General features: G+C 39.5%; 1 protein-coding gene across 2 annotated transcripts; it reads right to left on the bottom strand.

Annotated features, from left to right (window-relative positions):
• Window positions 1–441: 441 nt before the first annotated feature.
• Window positions 442–12,917, bottom strand: sh3d21 (SH3 domain containing 21). 2 transcript variants are annotated; one of them, XM_041044615.1, is made up of 17 exons: window positions 12,721–12,917; window positions 11,960–12,114; window positions 11,799–11,856; window positions 10,690–10,799; window positions 10,051–10,141; window positions 9,880–9,941; window positions 9,759–9,798; window positions 9,208–9,302; window positions 8,693–8,794; window positions 8,312–8,363; window positions 5,642–5,692; window positions 5,421–5,538; window positions 4,338–4,506; window positions 3,416–3,487; window positions 3,000–3,196; window positions 1,390–1,453; window positions 442–1,249 (listed from the first exon to the last, which is right to left on the bottom strand). In XM_041044615.1, the coding sequence occupies exons 1-17, from the start codon at window positions 12,722–12,724 to the stop codon at window positions 1,217–1,219; spliced, it is 1,473 nt and encodes a 490-aa protein (XP_040900549.1). In that variant the 5' UTR covers window positions 12,725–12,917; the 3' UTR covers window positions 442–1,216. The 2 variants fall into 2 exon arrangements, with proteins under 2 accessions (XP_040900549.1, XP_040900547.1); XM_041044613.1 differs by having other exon boundaries at window positions 4,338–4,509; window positions 12,721–12,914.
• Window positions 12,918–13,413: the final 496 nt, after the last annotated feature.

Below are 13,413 nucleotides of genomic sequence, written 5' to 3'. Positions count from 1 at the left end.
AACACAGTTTTTAAAAATAGTATGTTCCCATGGCAGTTGCAGAAGCACCCGGTCCCTGATGAGCTCCAGATGTTGTCCAGATGTGCTTTGCAGTGGGCAACACTAGTAGGCTTAGACAGGAACACACCACCACAACTACCACCACCATTTGGAGCCAAAACCAAATCTATATGCTTTATTCCTCAGATGGTGCGGTCCAAATATGGTCAAGTTGAAGCGCTTTCTTTATGATGGGTGCAAAGAATTTCTTATTAAATCTTCCCATGTTCACATTCATTGCGATGAGTCACTATTTTCAGTGTGAGTCAGTTTTTCTGAGAGACACGGGATGCCTTTTCCACTTAACAGCAAAAATGCTGCTGACCACAAAGTTTCTTCAAAATTCAATAGCATGTTAAAAAATTTTCTCTAATTACATCATCATCCATTCACAGCAGTCACTTTCTCAAAGCTTAAATTTTAACACACCCAATCTTTTATAATTAAATTTGTTTTTTTTTTTTCTCATGTGAGGTTAGTAGCACCAGTTTACTTTCATTTTTCCAGCATTCACTGGTAAGTTTAGCACTTCTCTTTATGTAGAGCAGTGGGCATACAGTGCCCCCCAGTGGGTTAATGCAGCATTACATTCTGATGTAGAAATTCACCTGCATGTCAGTCCTTGTTTTTGACAGTAGTATTTCAGGTATTAACATTCAGATAAAAGAGTTCCTTTGGATGGCTTAAGATTATCTTTTAGTTCTTTGCAAAAGACATCACAATTTTCTTCCTATTTACAACTGTATATTTACAACTGAACACTACATATTCTGCTGAGGCATTATTGTTAAAAGTACAGTAAAACCTATAATAAGTCATAGAGGTGACAGTTTAAATAGAAAAAAATGTAGAACATTAATTTGCTACCAAGTGTAACCCACTTAGGACCAATATTTGTCATTCCCTGCTCTGAAATATGTAAAAAGTTTAACAGTATGTCATTTAAAAGTCTTTTGAAGGATCAAGTTTTTCTGGTCCAGTGCAGGAGTAGCCTGATCCTATGTCCAACTATACTTTCTAATGTAGCCCTCGTTTGTGTGTCTGCAGTGGGAGCGCTCGCTTGTCCTCTCCCTCTCCACTCCATGTCAGAAAAATGTTCAACTTGTTTCAATCTGCAGTTCAAGGGCCTGCATAGCACAGTGTCAGACAGCCAGCCCAGTCACAGCGTGTGTGGGGATTAATGTTTCATCCTCAAACTGTTTACTTCCTCCTGTTTGGAAAAGACATTTTTAACAAGAAATTATACCACAGTCATGATCTTGGGAACCACAGCTTCTGTATTCTGTATTTGGCAATATTCAGAGGCAATAAGTAAAAATGCATGCAAAACTCAAGACACACTTCACTTACCTGCAGTGCCTGCTGTTTGTCTCTCTCCTTCCTCAGTTCCTCTTTCACTTCCTGCATGTCTTGGCTGATCAAAAGAGACAGAGACAAAAAGAGGAGACAGTAGACATGATTATGTCGAAATAGGTCAGCCACACAGCACACCACCAGTCGAGTCAACTGAGTAAATGAAGAGATAAGTGAATTTATAAGTTATTCAGTTAGTTTTGAAATGTGAATAAGTTAAGTCAGAACAGAAAGGGGAAGTGTGTGTGCAAAGTCTAGCAACAGCCAATTTTGAGTTTTGGTAACCAAAGACAACCCAAGACAAAATTCAGACAGTATCAGAAATTTAGAACCAAATTCTTCACACTGTGACTGCTACTACCATCCATGTCTACAAACCAGCCTATCAGAATACAAGGGCAGCAGCTGGGGCGATATGTTGTACATGCCATTTTTGAGGAAAAAAGGAAAACCCAGAGAAGCTGCCAAAACATGAGAATGGATAAGACGGATGACACAAGCTGATGACGTACCTCTTCTCTCATATATTTTGTCTTTGTACCATAGCACTGTGATTAACCACACATCCATCATACAGTGTGCTATGCCTTAAACTGATATTGTACAGTCTGACACAGACTGAGACCAACATTTTATTAGACCCATCGTGCACAATGTGATAATGAAATAAACTAATGATTGCTGTTGTCTAAAGGTGCCTTAAAGCTGTAACACCTACATGATAACAAGCATAGATGAATGTTGTTATAGAAGATCAATTTGAGCAAATAATCATGTTCATGCCATTTTTTTCCCCATGAAGAAATCTTTACAGGCCCTGCACACCCACGCCAGCGTTTCAATCAGACAGTTACTGTGTCTGGTCAGACCTCTAGACGGTTTAAAGCTGGGTGGAGCTATGCAGGGAATTGCATGACACAAAACTCTATGGACCAATAAGAACGATTAGAGAGTAAGATGTGACACTTGAATGGCAGAAACAAAACTAACAGGAGAGTAAGGGAGATGGAAATCAACAACAGTTTGCACACACCCACACAGTACTTAGAAGATGTCTAATCAGGCAGCATAAAGCGAAACAACTGTGTAGGTGGAGTGTGTGTGTGTAGGGGTTTTAAGCTGATATATATTTTTTACGTAGTATACTTTTAATCAAAAACGGAAATAAGTTTTTTCAAAATACATGACCTCATAGATTAATTTCAAAAGCTGGTTGTAATCACATGTTGACAGCTTCAAATGGCCTAAGAAGTTCAGTGGCCAGGAAATCACGTGTCTACAAAGAGACACGAGATGCAAAAGATGTAACATTCTTGAGTCGAGTTTCTTTCTAGATGGAGCACTTACATTAAGTGCATAGTTTATATTTGTCTCTTAAGTTTTGATTAGTCACTTCCTGTGTGGGCTAACGTATCCACAAACATCAGAAATACAATTATTAAAAGAGGGGTGTCTACCATCTCAGCTAGAGAAGACAGAAACACTTTTTTAATGTTTTTTAGTCCCTCTGTTAGTTCAAGATGAGTAGCTTAATTTTCTTGTAAAAACCTCCCAGATATACCGAGTCAGTTTTAAACATGTCCACTTTACAGATGAGTATTACTTACTCGTGTCGAGCCTGTAGCAGCTCCAGAGCCATCCTCAGCTCTTTGATCTCAGCCTGTAGGCTTTCCACAGTTGGCTCTTCTTTGTGGGTCACAGTTCTGCCATCTACACCCACTTTGGGCGGTGCTGTACGAACAGGAGGTGGCGTCTTGGGTTGAGGCTCAGGCTTTGCAGGTGATGGCAGGAGATTTTCTTTACCCTGTGATGAATAAAGTTGCTTTTCATGACATAGTACAGCCCAGTGACGTTCACTGGCTTCATACTAAAATATGCACTCATGCAAATGAATGGAAACTACACAATGGACAGATCATTATTTCTTAAGCAGTGTTAACTCAGACTGAAAACTCAAAACAAAATGAAACCACATGCCCTTTATTGCATCCAGAAATTCCAGAAATCAGTCAAAGTTACAAACCTTTTGCAAGCCAGGTAATTTCTCTGGTTGGACCTTTTTTGGCAATATCTCTGGCTCTGTCTCACTCTGAGTCTGTGGAGAGAAACAGTCACAACTTTAATGACAGTCATTGCTAACAATCATTCCTCACAACCCGCCAGTTTATCAACTGTCTTTTAGGCAGTCAAGTACAAACCATAAAAGGATACTTTCGGGAGTAAGTTCCTTTATTTCCAAGAATGACTTTTGATAACCCAGAGATCAGGCCTAAACATGTTGCCATCAGTGTAGAGTGGGAATGTAGGCAGCTCGTGAAACCTTTGGGTGTGTCTATCACTAGGGCCTTTTCTCTTGCTTAAACACATCTCATGGCTGCGTTGCATTGTGACCTATTTAGGGTGCAAGTGCAGAAATTCTTATCTCTTCCTCTTTTACGATAACTTCTCCTGTATAACTGCTGAACATTACAGCAAAATGGGTGAGTCTAGAACATGAGTAGTTAGAAAACAGTTAAGAAAACATTTTCTGCAAGTTGTGATAGACGTGGAAAAATGTCACTGCATTTGGACGACAATACAAAGGTGGGAATAAAAAGGTTATACCATCAAACAACAAAAATGGGCCTAAAATGTATGTGGGACCATTTCCAAGAAACGCCTTTCATTCATCATTGTATGACAAATATTTAAGTGCTTTTATCTGGAAAGAAAGCACAAGGCAAAGTAAAGAGAAGCCTCACTAGTGCAGTTATAGTCTCAAGTTGCAAAGGTCATCTGCAGAAATACTGGTTAGCACTACTAATGTGGTTTAGCAGGTTTTAAGCATCTGCTCCCCCAGTTAACCATTTATTATGTAACTCTTCCCTTCATGTTTTTCATACATGGCAAATGCTGTACTAAAGAAATAATCCATCAATATTAGTCTGTCACTAAATCGGACATACTGGTGCTGTTGTGCCCGGGCTTGATGGTGGTCTTCTATGAGGTGGTTTGGCTCTGTTTGCTGTAGGATGGCTCAGCTTTTCAGTCTGCACATCCACTCCATCAAACTGGTCGGTTTCTTTCTCCTCTGGTTTTTTTGGTGAAGGAGGAGGAGCCACATCACCATTGGTTCTACTGAAAATAAGAGTAACATTGCGGCACATAAGGGGCAGAAAAAAAGAATTGCTCAAGAATGTTCTTCTGACATCTTTAGTGAAAGTCAGCTGTGGTGCTCAGACAGGCCTAAGGGAAAAAAAAACAAAACAACAACAAACAAACTTTACATGAGGTTTCCGGTCTCCTAAACTCTGATGGGTGCAGGTGCAGAGCATGTCAGCTGAAGTCTTGAAGTCTCTCTGTAGGTCTTATTTTGTCTTGGCATGTTTCACTTTGACAGCGCATATGAAATGATGGCAGGTCTCCAGAGTCACAACCCAGCTTCAGTAACATTTACATACTGGTTTTAATCAGATGTGATGTTTAAATAATCAGCCTGAATGTTAAGGCCTGGTAGAGTGAGTTTATATAACATTAAAAATGATTCTTAAAGAAACTTGTAAATGAGCCTTTCCAAATATATTTGCTTGGAAACAATTTTCAGAAAAAGTTGTTCTCTATTAGCAGCCCCCTCAAGACAGGGCCATTTTTGTTTTCTCAGTCGTGTGTGTGTGTGTACGTTTGTGTGTGTTTTTCTCAGGAAACAGGAAATGGGCTGCTCTCGTCTGTTTAGGCCCAATCTGACTCATCCCAGAGTTTCCACTGAGCCACTAAAGGTCGGGCATCCTGGCATTCTTCTTTAAGGACACCATGGCAACTGGTGGCGGCAACCAAAACCTTTAACATCTAAAGGCTCCACTCCCGGTGCCAGACCAAAGAGGAGAAAGTGTTCCTGACATTTCCTAAAGCCTTTTTTGCTTTAGAAAGGTTGCAAATGAATCACTATTCATGTCTCTGACTTGCGGAACATATTCCCCAGTAAGTCTTAAGTGGTTATGCATGGAGATTAATAGTGCGAGAGGACATCAGACCTGTTTGGCAGCACTTACATGGGTAAAGGCTTGTTGGGCTTCTCTTTGACTGGAGGTGGACTTGGCTTGTTGATGGGTGGCAGCTTGACTTTGGTTGGAGGATTAGCTCTCAGGTCCTTAGCCTCTGGTTTATCATCTGTAAAGCAAAGTTGTGCTATTATTCCCCAACATCATTTATTTTTAGTTGGATTGTGTCCCACTAATATTATATTCACGATGGAAGCCAATGGCATTTATACCTTTTGTCTTTGCTGGACCACCTTTCTCCATCGCTGATGCCTCGGTCTTTACTGAAAAAACAGTAGTAAATTTAAAAAATTTAACTCAAAGCACAAAAAGTTGCATTTGTTTACTACTGCACACACAATGAAGCAGTAACATCAGTGACTGACTCCAGTCATCTGGAAATGTTTTCTTAAGCACCCATTTTCAAGGTCCCCTCAATCTGCAGAGCATTTTCCAGCTGCCACTGTGTGTAACAATGTGAATATAAAGCAGGTTGATGCTAAAAAAAAAGAGCATGCATGCATGCTCAGCAAATCTGCCTTTGATAAACAGTAGTTAGCTTTCACACCTCATAGAGGTGTGGCTTCTCCTGCGATAAGTAAATGTAATGATACCTTCTATCAGTTACTTACTGCTTACACTAACATCCAACTCATATTAATCTATTACTGTTTTCATCGACATGACTTAGATGAACTATAACACTGCCAACCTGCTGCGGGCTTATTTTATTAGCCAGAGAGAGTAATTTGCAGTTGTTAATCCCAGAAAGAATTATGGTTTAATATGGTGGAGAAAAAGTGTTAATGGGCTTTTAATTAAATTGTAATTTAGTTTAAGAGCAGTTGCATGGGAAAGCAAGGATGTGCACATCACTGCAGCAGACCAGGTCAGCTATATCCAGTAGTTCTGTAATAACAGTTCCTGAGGGTCTCAACAAGTTCATCAGGGATAGACACTCACAATAATACAGCCTGTGAGAGAGTTTGCCTTGGAGACTGAGATTCAAGATTCAAAGGTTTTATTGTCATTTGCACAGTAAGGAAACAGGTTTCCCTGTACAATGAAATTCTTACTTTGCTCTTCACCCAGAATGCCATACAAAACGTTGTAAGTAAATAAAATAGATAATAGTATTTACATATTAATAAGAGCATAAGTGAAAAAAAAAAAAAAAAAAAAAAAAAAAAAAAAAAAGAGAACGGATGCTTAAATTATGAAGCCTCAGTGAACTGAAGGTAATGTGAGAGATCCCTGTTTGCCATGCAAGTCAAGCGCTTGATAACAGATAAGGGTTAGGAACCTGGTTGCCACCCAGCTAAATAAATACAAGCACAAATCTGAAAAGTAAAACAGCTCTAATGCATCGCTCTCAGGAAAAAAGGCACAACTTAGGACTAAGACTCAGAGATGAGTAACGGACCAAATGAGAACACAGGAAGCCTACCTTGACTGTTCAAAGCATTGTGTAACATCCCCTCTCAAGCAAACCATCCACACAACAGTTGTAGCTGAAGTGCTGCTTCTTGTGCTGGTTGTGAAAATCTCTGTGACAGAGCTCTCCTCTGCCCCCCCCCACCCACCCCCTTGTTTCCTCCAAGACTCTTGAACTGTGTCACATGACCAGTCTAACCATCCCCCATTTCACTATAGTCTGAGACTTCCTGTGAGAATTCTTGCGAGTGATACTGTGTGGAAAAAAAAATGCTGTAATGAGTGTAATGCGGTGGCAATAAAAAATGTGAGATGCTGCTGATATTCGGTCAGTTCAGGTGACATCCGAGCATTTTGTGTATCACTGTGTTCACCTGCCTGTTTAACCACAAATGTTTTGATGAGTATGCACTTTGAATTTACAACCAAGAGCTGAAAGTATGAAGAGACATTTTTTGTTGGAACAGAAATTTGCTAAATCTGCATCTTGCACCACTGACAGCTCTCCTCAACCGAAATTTGACTGTAAGCCACATCCTGCTCTGTGCAGCTTGCAGACCTGATTTCTGCATCTTTATTGTTTCAAGGGCCGTTAAAGTGCAACAGTAAAAGTAAAATTTGTGAATACATTAAAAATGACAGCAATTTAGAAAATTTGAAAGTAATCCATACTTTTACAAAGATAATCCACCATCCAAACTATCATTATATTTATTCTGAGTTGATAACAAACATTAAAAATCCAGCAATCACAGATAAGCTAAAAGTTCGATGTTGCCCCGAACAAGATGGATGTATTTGTTTTTGTTGGTCATTTCACACAATTTCACAATGATAAGGATTTTTAAACTTGTTTAACTTGGAGCCTAATTAAAAACAAAACAAAACATACTTTTCCTGATTATTTAATATGCACTACAGGGCAGACTGCTTGTTCGGTGAAAATAGTCTTTTCCCACCTGTAATGATGAACAAACAGGGTGAAAAATTCAATTATTTAGGCCAAAATCAGAACTGATCAGACTCTTTTGATGAGTGCTGAGGCCCAAGCATTATTGTTAGTTAAAGTTTTGTTTTCAAAATAATCTGCGCTTATTTTTGTGTTCATTAAATAAGCGCAGAAGAAAATTGAAAAACGTTAGGGTTTAATTAACCAATGAAGTGAATAAATATGTAAAAGCATACTGTAAGGACTTTAGATTGTTTTAGTGGTACACTGAAAGAGTGGAATTGATCAGGGAACCATTTTGACTGCTTTTATACCACATGCCAAACAGCGCCCACCCAGCAATGCTGCCAATTTCTCCATCTGCTAAAACAACAGGCCATCGCTATCCAAGCTGTCAGCAAACTGCCAGGCAAAACACCACTGCAGCCAGAAATCATGAGTCAGAAAAGAACCTATAAAACATGAAGCCGAGCCCAGCATCTGTGCTGCTGTGTAGGATCAATACATGCTGTTCTCTTACCTGAGAGTTTCTTGTTGATCTTGCGTGCAGGCGGCTGGCTTGTGGTCCCAGACTAGAGGAGGAGAAATGGAAAACTCAACAGGCTGGCAAGTATGTCCCCTTGTGCATTAAAGACATCTCTATTCTGCACACACTCTTTCCACTGAGGGAATTTTCAGTGAGTAAAGACAACCCTGAGTCACTGTGTACTGTCAGCTGAGGATAAAAACACATTAGGTACTTTGCAGTTTGAGGACATAAAAAAATATAGCCAAAATTAGTTACTATAAAGCATGTCCATGGATTCATGGCAGGGCACTGCAACAGTTAGACACCTCTTGAATATGTGGAAGGTCCAGTCGAACAAGAATATATTTGAGACAGTGTGTCAGGTCCACTCACTTGCAGACTGCCCTTTGGTGGTATCACCATGACGTAGTTATCAGGAAAGAAGCCACAGCGTCCGTTCAGCTCTCCCTCCCACCAGCCTTCATCTTCTGTTTCCTTCAGATGGAGATTAAAGAGTCACATTAGAAGCTCAAACACAGCGCTGTCCTTTGGGATGTGAAATAACCTCTCGAGAGGTTACCAAACGGTCAAGAGAAACATGGCTGCCTTGTTATCAATTTATCACAGAAGCTTTCTCAGAAATGTTTCATTTTCATAATACCATAAGGTTCAGGCAACTGCCAGATTTGTATCGTTCAAATGTGTGCGTCATCTTGTGCGCTTTGGCACATTATTTACTTGAACGCCACTCAACTGGTTTGGCTGGATAAACAATATAACACTCGTGCAGCTACCTTGTAGAAAAGAAATTGCACGTGGAGGAGTTTATTAGTCTGCCAAAAGCATGACACCATGAGAAAAACAAGGCAGAAACAGTGCCAGAAAATAACAATAAAATGTGCTCAAACCTTGCTCACGATCACAACAATGTCCCCTTTTTTCAGATCCAGTTCGTCCTCTGCTTTGGCCTTGTAGTCAAACATGACTTGGCAACACTCCTCCACTGTGACAGAGAGTAAGTAAGAACCTGAGCACTGAAGTACATGTGGAACTGGAATATAAAAATTTCAACAGTGATGACTAATCTTATCAGCCCAGTATGCAACTGTCAGATTACTAGCTCAAAGAAGAACTGGAAAGAGGTCGTGACTAACAGGAGATAAAAGCTGTAAACCCCTGATCCCTTACGGACATTCCACTCCGTCTGTACAGTGATTAGTCAAACCATGTTACTGTAAGATTTGACCCCACCCATAAACCATTCAGGTAAAAGTGCAGGAATTACCACCTGTAACATGCTGACATGGTTTCAGGTTATAAATAAACCTGTTTGGTTGCTTGTGAAATGCTGTTCAGAATTCTAAACAGTGTCTAACAAGAGGGCATCTCCTTCATGTTTAGTTCATGATTTTGCTAACACTTTATGAGTAATATAGACTTTAGAAAAATGTGAACTTACTTTTTTTCCCTTTGCTCCTCACACTTGCTCTCTGAGATGCCTTCATGGGGACAAAAACAAAATTAAGTTGAAGGAAAAAGGTTTATATGTGTTTTGGGAAAGTTAATTCTGCATTTCATACCTCCTTACTGAACACTGCATCTGTCAGTTTGGGTCTTGCCTTTCCCTCATTGTGCTTCCCATCTGGATAAAAGAGTTTGAGCAATAATGACATTTTTAATTATTTATATCTTTAAAAAAAAAAGACCAAACATATAGTTTTTACATACATATAGTTTTTTTCTTTACCAACCTTTAGGTGAAACAAAGATTTCTTTGACAAAATTTGAAGGAAATGCTCCCACTTTGCCATTTTTTATCCCCATCCACCATCCATCTTCAATCTGTCACGTAGATTGTAGCAGGCAGAGACAGCATTCAGCAGAAAACATATGAAAGAAATAAATCTGAACTGCTTTTAAAGACAAAATAAGCACTGCATGTAACATGAAACATTATCATCCCATATACATTCCATAAATTATGATCAGTCTGTTATCTCTGATTGCTTGGTGGCATGAACATCCCCATGAACTCTCAGAACGAGTCATGTGCATTTCCTTAAAGCTGTATATGTATGAGAAACTCTGTCAGCCTGGCAGCCAAATACAAAGAGAATGTAATACCCAAACAATCAATGAATTTCATAAGTAAAAGGCTCTTTATTTACTCAGGGAAGATAGGCTGCTGAAACATTCCACCCATGCCCTGATTTACATATAATGCTCAGGTTTTGGCTACTGTGCAGCTTCAGGAACCACCAGGAAAATACCTAGCTTCAGGCAGCTTAGCAGTCAGCTAGTGCAGCTCGTTCGCAGTAATGTGCTGAGTCACTGTTTGGTAATTCGGGTTCAAATGTGAATGTCTGAGCAGCGATCAGAAGGGACTCTACCTCTCTGATGATCTCAATAGTCTCGCCAACAGCCAGGTCCAGCTCATCTTCATTTGCGTGGCTGTAGGCAAACATTACCTCGCATTTCCTCGTCTGTTTCATCCTCTTTGCTGAAAATACAAAGAATCACCAGCGACATCAACAGACAGACGTTAAATTTGTGTTCTACTGGTAATCCAGATGGAGAAACTCTAGCTCAATAGTCGTGTGTTTAGCTTGACAGAAGGCAGAGTATCCAAGTCTACGGGATAGTGCGAACACTACAAAGCACTTGGTGCTCATTCACGTTCCTAACATGTCTGATCCCTCAAAGGCACTGTTTGTTTTGATGTGCTCCATTTTCATACGTTATGGTTAAGCTTTGTGTGGTGAGGATGTGGTAAACATATATTTACAGTCAACTTGCTTGCTGTACTGTCTTGCTGCATGCATGCACCACATTGACCACAATTTTAAACGCTGGTGATTTTAGATTTTAGACCATAAATGTTGTGAGAGAAAAACCAACCAATTGTAAATAGCATTGTCTAATATTGTCATGGTTTATTTTGAGTTAACTCTTGTGCAAGCAGAGAAAAGAGGTGTATACTGCAATAAGTGCAGACTTGAGTACATTAAATGTAATAATATCTAATTGACTGGCACTGATATCACGTGCCTGACACAGCAGTGCCAGAAGGCAGGTAACTCTGGATCTTGTGCGAATTTAAACTGGTTTAATTTCTTATGAAGGAAGAGTTTCATTCCAAGTGGGCATATTGACCATTTGAAGTATTTGATACCATCTATTATTGTTATCATCATTAGGTAAAAATTTTTTATTTTGAAGTATTGGCTCATTTTGTTTGAGGAAAAAACTATCCCAAGTAGTTTGATAAAGGTCACAGTGTCAAAATGTTGAATTTTTAAATCATAGATATGTGTGGGAGCCTGATCACATAAAGTATTGATTGATAAAATTAGGCAAAAAGTATAATTCCAGAAGAAATATAAAGTCTTTAAACTCTTCACTGCTCTGGTCAAAGTGTGTGTATAGCTACTTTTTGCTCTTTAAGCTAATAACTGTGAAAACAATAAAGAACGCTGAGAATTTAGACTTAGCATTGTACTTTTTCTAAGGCTTCGTGGTTCCCTCTTGTTGTCACCTATCAAATAGACTGGCACCTCCTGTAATGAAAAACCAAAACGAAGCACATTGTAACACATGTGGATGAACATGAACACATATAAACACACAGTACGGTTACAGAACAATGCTCTGTTAACATACCTTGACAAAGTTGGCAGGGAAGATACCCCTCTTTCCTCTCAGCTCCCCCTCAAGCCATCCATCCTCGCTGGGCGTGACATTCTTGACCACATCCCCTGCCCTCACTGAGAGCTCGTCTCCCAGGGTGCCCTCGAAGTCGATCAGCACCAGCACCTCTACAGTGGAACCGTAAATGGGGCAGAAAATTAGATTCTTTGCACAAAGGCTGGCGTACTTGCCTCACAAGTTGATATGTCCTGACATTTCAAAAGCATTGGAAGCTAGCCAAGGATACAGGCTTCGAGTGAATGTGGATTATTGCAGATAAACCGTACAGTTCTCTTTTGTCAGTAACAATTCCTCAAAAGTGGAAGAACATATTTTTCAGGTCAGTGTTTTCCTGTAGAATTCAGAGAACAGAACCGAAAAACCAACACATTGCAGAAAAGTCAGTCAGTTTTCCAGCGCTCACTGACATAAAAAGATCTCCGGATACATATAAAAATCAGCTCAGCCTAATATTTCTGCAAACACAAATGCATACATTCAGTCTATGCAGGGCTCTTAAATGGTATCCATACCCCACTACTTTAGTGTTATTTGCATGTCAAAATAAAATACTTTATCTAATCAACAGCATTTTAAGCACACAGATCAACTCAGTTTTGACATCACTTTCTTTGGTTTCAAATCCTCAGATTCCAGTAAATGATAAAGCTAAGGGAACAACAACATATAGAAATTCTATCTGTCTTTAAGAAAAAGCAATAGAGCTGACTCACCCATGTTGTCTTTCTTTCGCTCTTCCTCGGATTTGAATATGTAATTCCTTCACAAAGCAGCAAACAAACTTGAGTAGAAGGAGAACTGAAAGAGTGTGGTTGTGTTGTCTAAGACTGGGAGATATGGCAGCCAAGAGCCTTCTTCCTACTTGTCAAACATTAACATTGAGCAACTTTTCCTGAGGCTAGTCATGGCAAGTCAACAGCAAGGAGTAGGATGGGTCATACAGTGTAGAGAGAGAGAGAGAGAGAGAGAGAGAGCAATAGAGAGAGACAGGAGGAGGAGAGAGAACCGGTATGACAGGTTTGAATTAGAACAATGCTCATAATAAGGGGGGACTTAAAATAGAGTATGACAATATAGTTCATCTGCAGCAACAAAAATATTAGAACACAAAAGCCAGTGTTCACAAGCAAAACAGCTCCTCTCTAAACCAGGTCTTTTGTATGCATTCATTTATATCTTCTCACTATCGTAATCAAAAATCAACAGATTTCAAATAAATTCAATTTCAGTACCCAATTTATGTTTGTTTGAGTGTGTGTCCATAATGTTGTTGTGGTTTTTGTGTGCCCCTGTAGGCCACATGGGTGGCCATTTATAGAAAGCAGAACAGAGGTATGCAAGAGTGCATTTCACAAACCATAAATAATTTTCCAGTAAAATGCACTTTGTTCCTTTTCTTTGCCATG

Source organism: Toxotes jaculatrix, chromosome 8, assembly GCF_017976425.1.
Source record: "Toxotes jaculatrix isolate fToxJac2 chromosome 8, fToxJac2.pri, whole genome shotgun sequence".
Classification (NCBI taxonomy): Eukaryota; Metazoa; Chordata; class Actinopteri; family Toxotidae; genus Toxotes; species Toxotes jaculatrix.
The sequence above is the reverse complement of the archived record's forward strand: the minus strand, read 5'-3'. Positions and strand labels throughout refer to the sequence as shown.

Excerpts from the sequence above, each read along its gene's own strand:
- sh3d21 (XM_041044613.1), bottom strand. Across the intron at positions 5,693-8,311 it reads GATCAACAAGAAACTCTCAG|TAAAGACCGAGGCATCAGCG; the intron begins GTAAGAGAACAG and ends CTGTTTTTTCAG. Across the intron at positions 3,488-4,337 it reads GCCCGGGCACAACAGCACCA|ACTCAGAGTGAGACAGAGCC; the intron begins GTATGTCCGATT and ends TTCTCTCCACAG.